A 16,202-nucleotide genomic window follows, 5' to 3' on the forward strand; every position below is an offset into this window, starting at 1 on the left:
TGAATTTTAATATTTTTATTTATTTTATTTTACCTTTATTTAACTAGGCAAGTCAGTTAAGAACAAATTCTTATTTTCAATGACGGCCTAGGAACAGTATGGTTCCAGGTCCATTCCTCAGCTGTTTACCCAGACAGAGGTCGGGGGACGGTGTCAACTGCAGATTGGCCCTTTAAACTGTCACTAGTGTTGCTCTGTGAACGCTACTTTATCTGGTACCAGTGTTGTTTATATAAAAGCTACTTTATCTGGTACCAGTGTTGTTTATATGAAAGCTACTTTATCTGGTACCAGTGTTGTTTATATGAAAGCTACTTTATCTGGTACCAGTGTTGTTTATATAAAAGCTACTTTATCTGGTACCAGTGTTGTTTATATGAAAGCTACTTTATCTGGTACCAGTGTTGTTTATATGAAAGCTACTTTATCTGGTACCAGTGTTGTTTATATAAAAGCTACTTTATCTGGTACCAGTGTTGTTTATATAAAAGCTACTTTATCTGGTACCAGTGTTGTTTATATGAAAGCTACTTTATCTGGTACCAGTGTTGTTTATATGAAAGCTACTTTATCTGGTACCAGTGTTGTTTATATAAAAGCTACTTTATCTGGTACCAGTGTTGTTTATATGAAAGCTACTTTATCTGGTACCAGTGTTGTTTATATGAAAGCTACTTTATCTGGTACCAGTGTTGTTTATATAAAAGCTACTTTATCTGGTACCAGTGTTGTTTATATAAAAGCTACTTTATCTGGTACCAGTGTTGTTTATATGAAAGCTACTTTATCTGGTACCAGTGTTGTTTATATGAACGCTACTTTATCTGGTACCAGTGTTGTTTATATGAACGCTACTTTATCTGGTACCAGTGTTGTTTATATGAAAGCTACTTTATCTGGTACCAGTGTTGTTTATATGAAAGCTACTTTATCTGGTACCAGTGTTGTTTATATGAAAGCTACTTTATCTGGTACCAGTGTTGTTTATATGAAAGCTACTGATCTGGTACCAGTGTTGTTTATATGAAAGCTACTTTATCTGGTACCAGTGTTGTTTATATAAAAGCTACTTTATCTGGTACCAGTGTTGTTTATATGAAAGCTACTGATCTGGTCCCAGTGTTGTTTATATGAAAGCTACTTTATCTGGTACCAGTGTTGTTTATATGAAAGCTACTTTATCTGGTACCAGTGTTGTTTATATGAAAGCTACTTTATCTGGTACCAGTGTTGTTTATATGAAAGCTACTTTATCTGGTACCAGTGTTGTTTATATGAAAGCTACTTTATCTGGTACCAGTGTTGTTTATATAAAAGCTACTTTATCTGGTACCAGTGTTGTTTATATGAAAGCTACTTTATCTGGTACCAGTGTTGTTTATATGAAAGCTACTTTATCTGGTACCAGTGTTGTTTATATAAAAGCTACTTTATCTGGTACCAGTGTTGTTTATATGAAAGCTACTTTATCTGGTACCAGTGTTGTTTATATAAAAGCTACTTTATCTGGTACCAGTGTTGTTTATATGAAAGCTACTTTATCTGGTACCAGTGTTGTTTATATGAAAGCTACTTTATCTGGTACCAGTGTTGTTTATATGAACGCTACTTTATCTGGTACCAGTGTTGTTTATATGAACGCTACTTTATCTGGTACCAGTGTTGTTTATATGAAAGCTACTTTATCTGGTACCAGTGTTGTTTATATGAAAGCTACTTTATCTGGTACCAGTGTTGTTTATATGAAAGCTACCTTAACTGGTACCAGTGTTGTTTATATGAAAGCTACTTTATCTGGTACCAGTGTTGTTCATATGAAAGCTACCTTATCTGGTACCAGTGTTGTTTATATGAAAGCTACTTCATCTGGTACCAGTGTTGTTTATATGAAAGCTACTTTATCTGGTACCAGTGTTGTTTATATGAAAGCTACTTTATCTGGTACCAGTGTTGTTTATATGAAAGCTACTTTATCTGGTACCAGTGTTGTTTATTTGAAAGCTACTTTATCTGGTACCAGTGTTGTTTATATGAAAGCTACTGATCTGGTACCAGTGTTGTTTATATGAAAGCTACTTTATCTGGTACCAGTGTTGTTTATATGAAAGCTACTTTATCTGGTACCAGTGTTGTTTATATGAAAGCTACTTTATCTGGTACCAGTGTTGTTTATATGAAAGCTACTTTATCTGGTACCAGTGTTGTTTATATGAAAGCTACTTTATCTGGTACCAGTGTTGTTTATATGAAAGCTACTTTATCTGGTACCAGTGTTGTTTATTTGAAAGCTACTTTATCTGGTACCAGTGTTGTTTATATGAAAGCTACTTTATCTGGTACCAGTGTTGTTTATATGAAAGCTACCTTAACTGGTACCAGTGTTGTTTATATGAAAGCTACTTTATCTGGTACCAGTGTTGTTTATATGAAAGCTACTTTATCTGGTACCAGTGTTGTTTATATGAAAGCTACCTTATCTGGTACCAGTGTTGTTTATATGAAAGCTACCTTAACTGGTACCAGTGTTGTTTATATGAAAGCTACTTTATCTGGTACCAGTGTTGTTTATATGAAAGCTACCTTATCTGGTACCAGTGTTGTTTATATGAAAGCTACCTTATCTGGTACCAGTGTTGTTTATATGAAAGCTACCTTAACTGGTACCAGTGTATATGTGAACGCTCGTCTAACTGTGTTCTCCTGTGGCAGGAGATGATTCTGAAGCGTGCGGCGGATATAGCGGAGGCTCTTTACAATGTTCCCAGAAACCACAACCAGTTGAGCGGCCTGGGCAACAGCTCCGTCCACGCAGGCATGATGGGGGTCAACTCCTTCCCTGGCCAGCTGGCCGTCAACGTGTCCGAGTCCTCCCAGGGAGCCAATCAGGGTGAGGGGGCGGGTCGATACGGGTGTGGCGCTATCGTCATAGAAACCGGTAACTGAATAGAAATGTAGCTGCTGTGTTTTGTGAATGTGAAGTTGTCTGTGACGTTGTACTGACGTTGTCTGTGACGTTGTACTGACGTTGTCTGTGACGTTACAGTTTTACGTGGTTCTATGATTAGGTGACTGCAGAAAGGTGACTGATATCTTTGTTTTCTCTCTCTCTCTGTGTGTGTGTGTGTGTGTGTGTGTGTGTGTGTAGGTTTCAGTCGGAACACGAGCAGCGTGTCTCCACATGGCTATGTGCCCAGCTCCACCCCCCAGCAGAGTAACTACAGCTCTGTGACCACCAGCATGAACGGCTACGGCAACACTGGCATGTCCAACCTGGGAGGATCCCCCAGCTTCCTCAACGGCAGCGCTGCCAACTCGCCCTACGCTAGTGAGTCCAACTCCAGCTCTTCTAGCCACCCACAGACAGCTCACAACCGCCTTTACCCACCTGCATCCAATCGGCCGACCCACCCACAGCCAGCCTTCTCACTCACTCAGCTCACTCACCCACCCACCCACACTCAGCTCACCCACACACCCACACTCTGTTCACCCACCCACACTCAGCTCACCCACCCACACACCCACACTCAGCTCACCCACCCACCCACCTACACTATGTTCACCCACCCACCTACCCACCCACACTCAGCTCACCCACACACCAAACTCGGCTCACCCGCCCACCCACCCACCCACACTCTGCTCACCCACACACTCACACTCAACTCACCCACCCACCCAACCACACTCAGCTCACCCACACCCACTCAGCTCACCCACCCACACCCAGCTCACACACCCACCCACACTCAGCTCACCCACCCACCCACACTCAGCTCACCCACCCACCCACCCACACTCAGCTCACCCACCCACCCACCCACCCACACACACTCAGCTCACCGACCCACCCACACTCAGCTCACCCGCCCACCCACACTCAGCTAATCCACCCACGCACACACTCAGCTCACCCACACACCCACACTCAGCTCACCCACTCACCCACCCACCCACACTCAGCTCACCCACACACCCACACTCAGCTCACCCACCCACCCACACTCAGCTATCCCACACCCCCACCCACACTCAGCTCACCCACCCACCCACACTCAGCTCACCCCCACCCACACTTAGCTCACCCACCCACACTCAGCTCACCCACACACCCACACTCAGCTCACCCACACTAAGCTCATCCACCCACCCACACTCACCCACTATTCAGTGCATGGCTCCCCCTATGCCTGTGCCCATACTGTTGCTGTACATTCCTCTCTCTCCCTAGAAGAGCTGTACAGTATGGGTTCTGGTTTGTAGCCCAGTACTGAACAGAGTTGTGGTCTTTGAGGAGGGATGAGAGGAGTGGGAATTTTCTCTCCCTATTTGCTTGTTTATGAGAGTTTGGCCTGGTGGCGACAGGGAGGTCTGGTGGTGACAGGGAGGACAGGGAGGTCTGGTGGTGACAGGGAGGACAGGGAGGTGTGGTGGTGACAGGGAGGTCTGGTGGTGACAGGGAGGACAGGGAGGTCTGGTGGTGACAGGGAGGACAGGGAGGTCTGGTGGTGACAGGGAGGACAGGGAGGCCTGGTGGTGACAGGGAGGTCTGGTGGTGACAGGGGGGTCTGGTGGTGATAGGGAGGATAGGAAGGTCTGGTGGTGACAGGGAGGTCTGGTGGTGACAGGGAGGACAGAGAGGTCTGGTGGTGACAGGAAGGTCTGGTGGTGACAGCGGGGTCTGGTGGTGACAGGGAGGACAGGGAGGTCTGGTGGTGACAGGGAGGACAGGGAGGCCTGGTGGTGACAAGGAGGTCTGGTGGTGACAGGGAGGCCTGGTGGTGACAGGGAGGACAGGGAGGCCTGGTGGTGACAGGGAGGCCTGGTGGTGACAGGGAGGTCTGGTGGTGACAGGGAGGACAGGGAGGTCTGGTGGTGACAGGGAGGCCTGGAGGTGACAGGGAGGTCTGGTGGTGACAGGGAGGCCTGGTGGTGACAGGGAGGCCTTCAGATCTAGAGCTATTCCCCTATTGGCTGTCTGCCTGGCAGTCTCCCAGTACTGGAGCCTGAACAACTCTTAAAAACCAGTCCTCTACTCTAATCGCCTTTCATCTGACAGACATACATCCACTATGTTGTTGTTCTCCTGCAAATTCTGAATTGACTCCCCTTTTCCAATGAGGGAAACCCGGAGGGAGAGTGTTAGATGGAGACAGACAAAGAGAGAGAGGTTGTTTGTTTGGTCTAATGGTGATGGTGGGTGCCAGTTGTGAAGGTTTGTCTTTGAGGACCATTTGGCAATGATCTAAGAACAGACACCTACAGATTTCTTTCAGGCAGATAAATCTCCACGGACAACATCAAGCCTTATGAACTAGCTATATGAGACTACTCTGGTTAGGAGGAGAAACCACGCTGGAATGTTCTGGGCTTGTGGAGGACTGGCGGCCTCTCTCCTTTCATCAGATTGCCCTGAAATAGGATTGAGAGTCACTGGTGTATTGCCTGTTTGCAACTGGCCGTATCACGGATCCTTTCTAGCCTGGCCACGGAATTAAAGACTGCTAATTAAATCAATAAACTAATTGGAGGGGTAACAATTCAATTTCATCCCTTTGCTCCCCACAATGTTAACACGTATTTTCAAAAGGCTGGCTGACTCTATTAGACACTTCCAATCAATCCACAAGCCTGGGCTCTGTGCTTCCAATTTTCATTCATTGTTTCATGGTTCATGGAGATATAAATCTATTTAAATGGTGAAATAACAAGAATCACTTCTAATAATGTGTAACCAGTAAGAAAAACATTAAAGAGCAGTGAATGTTGAATTGAAATGGTTGTCTAAGTGTGCTAGCATTGCATTGTTAACTACCTAAGAGACCACTGCTAGGTGGATTGGGTTGAATAGTTGACCAACAAGCATTCATTTGTAAGAATGAACTTGAATTTAATTTCCTCTCTTTTGAAACTTTCCCCCCTTGAATACTTAAAGAGTTGTTTTTTTCTTGTGTTCTCCGATAAATTATTAATTCTACATGGTGAAATTAACCTCTTGCTATGCCTCCCCCTCTCTCCTTCCTTCCCTCCCTCCCTCCCCTGTCTCTCTTTCTCACTCTCGCGCTCTCTCTTGCCCTCTCTCTTGCCCTCCCTCCCCCCTCTCTCTCTCTCTCTCTCTCTCTCTCTCACGCGCTCTCGCTCTCTTTCTTGCCCTCTCTCTCCCTCCTTCCCTAATTCTCTCTTCCCATCTCTCTCTCTCTCCCTCCCTCCCTCCCACCCTCCCTCTCCCCCACCATCTCTCCCTCCCTCCCTCCCTCCCTCCCCCATCTCTCCCCCATCTCTCCCTCTCTCTCCCTCCCCATCTCTCCCTCCCACCCTCCCTCTCCCTCCCCATCTCTCCCTCCCTACCTCCCTCCCCATCTCTCCCCATCTCTCCCTCTCTCCATCCCCCTCCCTCCCTCCCTCCCTCCCTCCCTCCCTCCCTCCCTCCCTCCCTCCCTCCCTCCCTCCCTCCTTCTCTTTTCCCATCTCCCTCTCCCTCCCTCCTTACCTCCCACCCTCCCTCTCCATCCCTCCCCATCCCTCCCTCCCTCCCACCCTCCTACTCCCTCCCCATCTCTCCCTCTCTCCCTACCTCCCTCCCCATCTCTCCCTCCCTCCCTACCTCCTCCCCCATCTCTCCCTCTCTCCATCCCTCCAGTCGTTCCCTCCAGCCCCACCATGGCGTCCTCCACCAGCCTGCCCTCTAACTGTAGCAGTTCCTCTGGGATCTTCTCCTTCTCCCCTGCCAACATGGTGTCGGCCGTCAAGCAGAAGAGCGCCTTTGCCCCTGTGGTGCGACCTCAGACCTCACCCCCACCCACCTGCACCAACGGCAATGGTCTCCAAGGTGAGCCCCTTAGCCAATGGAGACACTATTATGTCTCACTCTAACCAACCTCTACGTCCCCAATATCCACTGCCTTTCTCTCCTCCCCTCCTCCCCTTCTCCCCTCCTCCCCTCCTCCCCTCCTTCCCTCCTTCCCTTCCTCCCCTCTTCCCCTCCTCCTCTCCTCCCCACCTTCCCTTCTCCCCTCCTCCCCTTCTCCCCTCCTCCCCTTCTCCCCTACTTCCCTTCTCCCCTCCTCCCCTCCTCCCCTTCTCCCCTCCTTTCCCTTCTCCTCTCCTCCCCTCCTTCCCTCCTTCCCTTCTCCCCTCCTCCCCTTCTCCCCTCCTCCCCTTCTCCCCTTCTCCGGCCTTGAAATGACACGTTGTTTTTGCTTTCTCTCCTCCCCTCCTCTCTTTGCGCTCCCTCCCTCAGATCAGTCTTTTGTGGACTCTAGCAAGTACTCCACAGCCAGCTCGCTGCAGGGCCTGGCCTTTTCCTGAAGTACGTTACTCTTTCTGGCATGCACCCATCCTCCCTTCTCTTCCTCCGTCCCTCTAACCATCCATCCATCCATCCACCCATCCTCCCTTCTCTTCCTCCGTCCCTCTAACCATCCATCCATCCATCCACCCATCCTCCCTTCTCTTCAACCGTCCCTCTAACCATCCATCCATCCATCCACCCATCCTCCCTTCTCTTCCTCCGTCCCTCTAACCATCCATCTCTCCATCCACTTCTCCATCCATCCACCCATCCACCCATCCACCCTTCTCTTCCTCTGTCCCTCCATCCATCCATCCATCCATCCATCCATCCATCCATCATTCCACCCATCTACCCATCACCTTACCCATTACATTAACATCAACCATCCTCATTTTGCAGTTGTATATTTTGACAAAAGAGAGGATGAGAGATGAGAGGATATCTCTAATTCTGGTCTGTGCTTTTGTTTATTCAGCTAAAAGGGCATTTGGCAGAGAAGTCATATTACTCAGAAGTTTGTCCTTTTATTTGGCTTTAATGCTTTAGTGGTCGTGCCTATCTTCCTGTGTGTGAATGAGGAGAAAGGGCATGAATGCGTAGGGGCTAGAGGGCAGGGCAGGCTGTAGCTGTGTGGGTGTGGGAACACAGAGCTTTCTCCCAGGACCGGACAGGACAGGACACACTGCTGTCCTCAACAGACCCAATACATACAGTCGTGGCCAAAAGTTTTGAGAATGACACAAATATTAATTTTCACAAAGTCTGCTGCCTCAGTTTGTATGATAGAAATTTGCATATTCTCCAGAATGTTATGAAGAGTGATCTGATGAATTGCAATTAACATCATGTCAGTGATTCTCTCGTTAACACAGGTGTGAGTGTTGACGAGGACACGGCTGGAGATCACTCTGTCATGCTGATTAAGTTCAAATAACAGACTGGAAGCTTCAAAAGGAGGGTGGAGCTTGGAATCATTGTTATTTCTCTGTCATCCATGGTTACCTGCAAGGAAACACGTGCCACCATCATTGCTTTGCACAAAAAAAGGGCTTCACAGGCAAGGATATTGCTGCCAGTAAGACTGCACCTAAATCAACCATTTATTGGATCATCAAGAACTTCAAGCAGAGCAGTTCAATTGTTGTGAAGAAGAATTCAGGGCACCCAAGTAAGTCCAGAAAGAGCCAGGACCGTCTCCTAAAGTTGATTCAGCTGTGGGATCGGGGCACCACCAGTACAGAGCTTTCTCAGGAATGGCAGCAGTCAGGTGTGAGTGCATCTGCACGCACAGTGAGGCGAAGACTTTTGGAGGATGGCCTGGTGTCAAGAAGGGCAGCAAAGAAGCCACTTCTCTCCAGGAAAAACATCAGGGACAGACTGATATTCTGCAAAAGGTACAGGGATTGGACTGCTGAGGACTGGGGTAAAGTCATTTTCTCTGATGAATCCCCTTTCCGATTGTTTGGGGCATCCGGAAAAAAGCTTGTCTGGAGAAGACAAGGTGAGCGCTACCATCAGTCCTGTATAATGCCAACAGTAAAGCATCCTGATACCATTCATGTGTGGGGTTGCTTCTCAGCCAAGGGAGTGGGCTCACTCACAATTTTGCCTAAGAACACAGCCATGAATAAAGAATGGTATCAACACATCCTCCGAGAGCAACTTCTCCCAACCATCCAGGAACAGTTTGGTGACGAACAATGCCTTTTCCAGCATGATGGAGCACCTTGCCATAAGGCAAAAGTGATAACTAAGTGGCTCGGGGAACAAAACATAGATATTTTGGGTCCATGGCCAGGAAACTCCCCACACCTTAATCCCATTGAAAACTTGTGGTCAATCCTCAAGAGGCAGGTGGACAAACAAAACCCCACAAATTCTGACAAACTCCAAGCATTGATTATGCAAGAATGGGCTGCCATCAGTCAGGATGTGGCCCAGAAGTTAATTGACAGCATGCCAGGGTGGATTGCAGAGGTCTTGAAAAAGAAGGGTCAACACTGCAAATATTGACTCTTTGCATCAACTTCATGTAATTGTCAGTAAAAGCCTTCGACACTGTTGAAATGTTTGTAATTATACTTCAATATTCCATAATAACATCTGACAAAAATATCTAAAGACACTGAAGCAGCAAACTTTGTGGAAATTAATATTTGTGTCATTCTCAAAACTTTTGGCCACGACTGTACATTACTGAAACACAATCAGAAGAGATATCTCACAATTTACATAAGGTCTTTGTTTATTCAACAAACCTGCCATGACTGGATACCAGTATAGGATGTTCTTTTTGGAAATGATCTGTTAAATCATAGTTTAGTGTTAGAGCTCCACCAGCCAAACAAAAGCTGAGACAGGAGCACAACATCACTCCTTTAACACTCTGTAGCGTAGCGTAGCGTAGCGTAGCATAGTGCAGTGTAGCGTGCTTCCACAGAGTCACAGGAGCACAACATCACTCCTTTAACACTCTGTAGCGTAGCGTAGCGTAGCATAGTACAGTGTAGTGTGCTTCCACAGAGTCACAGGAGCACAACATCACTCCTTTAACACTCTGTAGCGTAGCGTAGCGTAGCATAGTGCAGTGTAGTGTGCTTCCACAGAGTCACAGGAGCACAACATCACTCCTTTAACACTCTGTAGCGTAGCGTAGCGTAGCATAGTACAGTGTAGTGTGCTTCCACAGAGTCACAGGAGCACAACATCACTCCTTTAACACTCTGTAGCGTAGCGTAGCGTAGCATAGTACAGTGTAGTGTGCTTCCACAGAGTCACAGGAGCACAACATCACTCCTTTAACACTCTGTAGCGTAGCGTAGCGTAGCATAGTACAGTGTAGTGTGCTTCCACAGAGTCACAGGAGCACAACATCATTCCTTTAACACTCTGTAGCGTAGCGTAGCATAGTACAGTGTAGTGTGCTTCCACAGAGTCACAGGAGCACAACATCATTCCTTTAACACTCTGTAGCGTAGCGTAGCGTAGCATAGTACAGTGGAGTGTGCTTCCATAGAGTCTCCTCTCTATCTGATCACCCCCCCCCCCCCCCACTATAGGCTGGGAAATGATCAACAAAGACAGGTGTTGGGCTTTGTTGACAATCGATCCTGTCACTATTTACATTGACATACACCCACCGACTGACTCGGTTTGTGTTACACTACTGCAGATCAAAGAGCTAGAGTTGAGTCACTGCCATACATGATGTTTTGTCAGAGAGGCATCGTATCTAAACCCAAGCTTCTTCTCTCCCAGTCCCGTGTGTCTCACAATATGACAGAACTGACATAGAACTGCTACAAGCTCCTTCCCTCCCAGTCCCGTGTGTCTCACAATATGACAGAACTGACATAGAACTGCCAGAAGATACCACATACAGCAATAGTTCCTGTGCAGTCGGGCATATTATCAGCTGGAATAGTTGAGAAGCATTTGTGTTTTCCATGTAAATCAGATTGTTCTAAGATTAATAAACCAAATCTGGGTTTATTCAAAGATCATTTTGATATCCTCACATAAACATTTGAAATGCTTTCTTTTTGTACGTTACACTTGTGATTTTGGTTTATGAGATATTGCGTTATTTTATCGATGAGCTAACACATCGTGTGTGTGTGTGTGTGTGTGTGTGTGTGTGTGCATAACTTTTCCTGCCTCCCTCGATTCCATCAGCAGTAGATTTGAGAGAAAAACGCCTGCAGAAAAACACCCAGCATCCTTTTTTGGTGTTTGTCAGCAGTTGCATAACCAACGACAAGTGAAAATCTCAAGCAATAGAAATTCCTTACACACCTTAGAGGTGCTCTGGCCTCTGACCTCTGGCCTCTGACCTTTGGCCTGTCCCACTACACTGGATATGTTAGGTCATGTTAGGCTCCGCTCAGGGAACAACCACATCTCATCAATCCATTACCATGTACCCAACTCTATTTCCCTGTGAATGATTGGAGATGATGGAGCTGGTTCATTCTAGTCAAACATGAATTATATACTGTATATTGTCAATTTGGGCAGTGCTTTCGGAAGGTATTCAGACCCCTTGACTTTTTCCACATTTTGTTACGATACAGCCTTATTATAAAATGTATTAAATAAATGTTGCTGTTTTTTCACCAATCTACACACAATACCCCATAATGACCATAACAGTCTTAAAAATAAATAACAGAAATGCCTTATTTACATAAGTATTCAGACCCTTTGCTATGGAAACAGGCACATCCTGTTTTCATTTATCATACTTGAGATATTTCTACATCTTGATTAGAGTCCACCTGTGGTAAATGCAATTGATTGGACATGATTTAAGGCACACACCTGTCTGTATAAGGTCCCACAGTTGACAGTGCATGTCAGAACAAAAACCAAGCCATGAGGTCGAAGGAATTGTCCGTAGAGCTCTGAGACAGGATTGTGTCGAGGCACAGATCTGGAGAAGGGTACCAAAACATTTATGCAGCATTGAAGGTCCCCAAGAACAAATCGGCCTCCATCATTCTTAAATGGAAGAAGTTTGGCGGCCAAACTGAGAAATCGGGGGAGAAGGGCCTAGGTCAGGGAGGTGCTCAAGAACCCGATAGTCACTCTGACAGAGTTCTAGAGTCCCTCTGTTGAGAAGGGAGAAACTTCCAGAAGGACAATCATCTCTGCAGCACTGCACCAATCAGGCCTTTATGGTAGAGTGGCCAGACGGAAGCCACTCCTCAGTAAAAGGCACATGACTGCCCGCTTGGAGTTTGCCAAAAAAGCACCTAAAGGACTCTCAGACCATGAGAAACAAGATTCTCTGGTCTGATGAAACCAAGATTGAACTCTTTGTCCTGAATGCCAGGCGTCACGTCTGGAGGAAACATGGCACCATCCCTACGGTGAAGCATGGTGGTGGCAGCATGCTGTGGGGATGTTTTTCAGTGGCAGGGACTGGGAGACTAGTCAGGATCGAGGCAAAGATGAACAGAGCAAAGTACAGAGAGATCCTTGATAAAAACAATTTCCAGAGTGCTCAAGACCTGAGATTGGGGTGAAGGTTCACCTTCCAACACGACAACGACCCTAAGCAAACAGCCAAGACAACGCAAGAGTGGCTTTGAGACAAGTCTCTGAAAATCCTTGAGTGGCCCAGCCAGAGCTCGGACTTGAACCCGATCGAACATAGCTGTGCAGCAACGCTCCCCATCCATTCTGACAGAGCTTGAGAGGATCTGCAGAGAAGGATGGGAGAAACTCCCCAAATACAGTTGTCAAGCTTGTAACGTCATACCCAAGAAGAGTCAAGTCTGTATTCGCTGCCAAAGGTGCTTCAACAAAGTACTGAGTAAAGGGTCTGAATACTTATGTAAATGTGATATTTCATTTTTTTATTTGTAATAAATTCACAACAGTTGTGTAGTGTTGTGTTGCATTGTGTAGCGTTGTGTAGCATTGTGTTGTGTAGTGTTATGTAGTGTAGTGTAGTGTAGTGTTATGTAGTGTAGTGTAGTGTGTTGTGTAGTGTTGTGTAGCGTTGTGTGTAGTGTACTGTGTAGCGTTGTGTTGTGTCATGTGTTGTGTAATGTTGCGTAGTGTAGTGTTTTGTTGTGTAGTGTTATGTAGTATTGTGTTGTGTGTTATGTAGTGTTGTTTAGTGTTGTGTGTAGTGTGTTGTGTAGTGTTGTGTATAGTGTTGTGTAATAGTGTTGGGTGGCGTGTTGGTTGTAGTGTTGTGTAGGATTGTGTAGGATTGTGCCTGGTGTGTCTTCACTGCGTACTGTAGTCACCCTTGGTTTGATTTGTAACTTTCATTAAGCTCTGTTCCTTATGCTGACACAGATCCCCATGCAGCTGTTTGAAGCCAGCCGGGGATCAAGTAGTACGTCACAAACACACAGAAATGAGCTTCAGTGCATGCAAACAATTAAGGCACGGTTTTTGACAACACTAATCAAGCGTTTCAAGTGTCCCATTTCTGCCAATTTGGCAAGGCTGTTGAAAATATATAAATGATTTATACCTTGTTTGAAAGCGTATTTGAGTCATAGTTTGAGTATAGTTTGTAATGCAGATGTGAGAACAGATTGCTGTATTTAAAGAGTAATTATTATGTGAGGAAAACATTGGGAACATTTTAATGTATTAACCAACTCTCCCTCTCTCTCTCTCTCTCTCTCTCTCTCTCTCTCTCTCTGTCTCTCTGTCTCTCTCTCTCTCTCTCTCTCTCTCTCTCTGTCTCTCTCTCTCTCTCTCTCTCTCTCTCTCTCTATCTCTCTCTTCCTTCCCCCCTCTCTCTCTCTCTCTCTCTCTCTCTGTCTCTCTCTGTCTCTCTCTCTCTCTCTCTCTCTCTCTCTCTCTTTCTCTCTTCCCTCCGCCTTCTCCCTTTCTCTCTTCTCCACCCAGCAGTGATTCCTGGAATGATCGTTCCTCCCATGTAAGCGATGTTTGGGTATGAGAAGAAAGACTCAGGCGTGGATCTCAGCATGTACCCAAGGCTCCAGTTTAGGACTGGTTCGTCAGTCCTGCGTTGAAGGAATAGAACCCGTAACTCAGGCCCTTTTTTTAAAAGGAATCACATTTGAACTTTAAAAGGAGAAAAAATAAATAAGAAGAAAACGCAGCATTTACAACAAGTTGAACACAAGGTCACAGATTACCCAGAAAACCCAACCCAGCTAAACATGAGTTTTATTTATTAAGGGAGAGGATTGACTTATCCTTTTATTTAGTGTTTTACCTTTGTGCAAAACACTATGTATTTTCCCATCTTCAATGTGTAATATACACAAGTGAAAATATTAGAGAGATTTTTTTATTTATGAATCTGAAAAAGATAAATTAATAAATTCTTTGAGAATGATAGAAGACATTAAAATGTGAGTTAAATAGTAAAGACTGAATTAGATTTATACAATTGCTGTACTCATGAATCAAGACTAGCCAAACCAGACATTTAAACATTTGTTTTGTACTACAGTGTGCTGGATAGAGACGATGCCACATTCCCTAACTAACCCTAAGGCACAGAAAGACATGCTAGGTAGCACTAACCATGCACCATTGCAGAAACTCTCTGCTTTCGAGTTCTTTTGGCCGCTGCAAACAGCGCCTACTCATTTCTCTCCCTCTCATGCCTAGCAGAGAACTCCATCGCTACGACTAGAAGCGCTCGCTCGGCACCACAGAAAGCAAGTGATTTACCCATGATGACACGTAGCCAGCCATTCACTCCATGTTGGCTGTAAGTGTACCGGTCGTGTCCAAGCTCCTAGGTGGTTGTCAGAGTTAGAGAGCAGAGCCTGAACCTGCTCTGGATACCAACAGTGTCTCTACTGTGTGGTTGGTCTATTGGACCGCAATCTTGCTGTGCCCTGTAACTGTACATTAGAAACCCTCTTGTTAAAGTTTTCTCTCTCTCTCTCTGCCATCCACCATGAAATCTCAATGAAGGACACCATATGTTTTAAAAGGATGTCGCCATTTCACTTTTGCTATATTGTGTGAGTTATTTTTCTTTGTATGAATGATTCCTTGATAGTTTTTGGTTTGTTGTTGTTCTCACCATGATACTGGGGTCACTGGGGTCATGGGTCGCCCATTCAAAACGGTTCTCTTGTTCCACCTTGTTACCGTACAACAGTTGAGGATCTGAGATAGGTCAAACTGGGAGACACTTTATAGACAGACTAATGAGTCGACATGAGGTGTTTAGTGGTGTCCCAGTCGACGTGGTGATACATGGATTACCCAGCACTGTAAAAGTGACCTAATCCTCAGATGCCCAGCAAAAAAATATCTGAATCCAATCTTATCAATTGTCTTTCTTTTCTTTCTTTCTTCTCGTGTGATGTGTGTTTTTGTATATAGTAATACATGTATGTGATGTTTCTTTTAATTTTGCCAAAGTCATTGTTTAAGATATATTTATACATTTAAAGAGGTCTTACGGCAGCTTGAGTGTCACGGATGTCATGTTTACTACAAACTCAAAATGATCCCATCAACTTTAGCTCGGAGAGTTTAAATAGTTAAGACGGGAGATACAGAATGTTACCGAATGTTACCTAATAATGTACCATCTCTCCTCAATTTCTACATTTTGCTTCTTCCACATCCTTTCGTGTGTATGTTTGCATTTTGTGACAGTGCCGATCAGTTTTTTATTTGGTTGTCAACCATGTTCCGTGTTTAGATGTTGTTTTTATACATGTCATTTTTTACGTTGTTGTTTTTCTTGTGTTGTTTTAAGCCATACTTCCATTTTCCATCCACCCTAAAAGCCATTGTCTATTTTTTTGTATCATTTTGGAAATTTAATGAAGAAACAAAAAATGTTGTCTGGATTTTGCGTTTGTTTTATCATATGGTAAAGGTAGTATATTATTCTTATAGTAAAGAGATTATATAAGTATATCATTTGAATTTCTTCTTTGCTTAGATTTTTTTGGGCTTAAAAAAAAAACCAGTATACTGTTTAAAAACAAACATTAGGAATGTGGGTTCTCTTTCTAGCCATGAATTTGTGTGCTGAAAGCAGGAAGACCATTTTTGGGGGGGAAACAATATGAAAATACTTTCTTCATCTCTTCCATCTTATTTTCACTTTCCCCTCCGTTGTCTCACCAAAATCTGAACCAGCAGTTTAGATGCCTTAACAATGCAAACCCACAGACATCAGTGTAAAGTAGAGACCACATCAGTGCTCTGCTAACATACTTTAAAATGGGTGCAACAAGCAACATATAGACAGGGGGGAACACAAGTGGAACTGTTCCTTATCCTTATCCCTGAGCGATGTTTAACTGTTTCCCCTGCCGCAGGGAGCACTCGGCATGGCACAGCAGAGATAGGGGGAGCCAAAAATAACAGAGGAGAGGGAGGGAGGGAGGGAGGGAGGGAGGTGGGCTGGCTGACTGACTGACGGGGGGAGGACACT

General features: G+C 45.2%; 1 protein-coding gene across 30 annotated transcripts in view; it reads left to right on the forward strand.

The window, feature by feature from the left end:
• Window positions 1-15,602, forward strand: part of LOC110533327 (transcription factor COE1-A) — a 308,731-nt gene extending 293,129 nt beyond the window's left edge. For 2 of the 30 annotated variants that reach the window (XM_090188934.1, XM_036989683.2), the window contains exons 13-17: window positions 2,710-2,935; window positions 3,146-3,325; window positions 6,641-6,829; window positions 7,241-7,309; window positions 13,670-15,602. In XM_090188934.1, the coding sequence (XP_090045060.1) occupies window positions 2,710-2,935; window positions 3,146-3,325; window positions 6,641-6,829; window positions 7,241-7,308 (663 nt within the window). In that variant the 3' untranslated portion in view covers window position 7,309; window positions 13,670-15,602. The remainder of the gene's footprint in view (window positions 1-2,709; window positions 2,936-3,145; window positions 3,326-6,640; window positions 6,830-7,240; window positions 7,310-13,669) is intronic. The other 28 variants (XM_036989684.2, XM_036989681.2, XM_090188941.1 and 25 more) reach the window with 16 other exon arrangements.
• The last annotated feature ends 600 nt before the right edge of the window (window positions 15,603-16,202 follow it).

The sequence above is a fragment of the Oncorhynchus mykiss genome, chromosome 10 (genome assembly GCF_057628025.1).
Source record: "Oncorhynchus mykiss isolate SJ-2025 chromosome 10, ASM5762802v1, whole genome shotgun sequence".
NCBI lineage: Eukaryota > Metazoa > Chordata > Actinopteri > Salmoniformes > Salmonidae > Oncorhynchus > Oncorhynchus mykiss.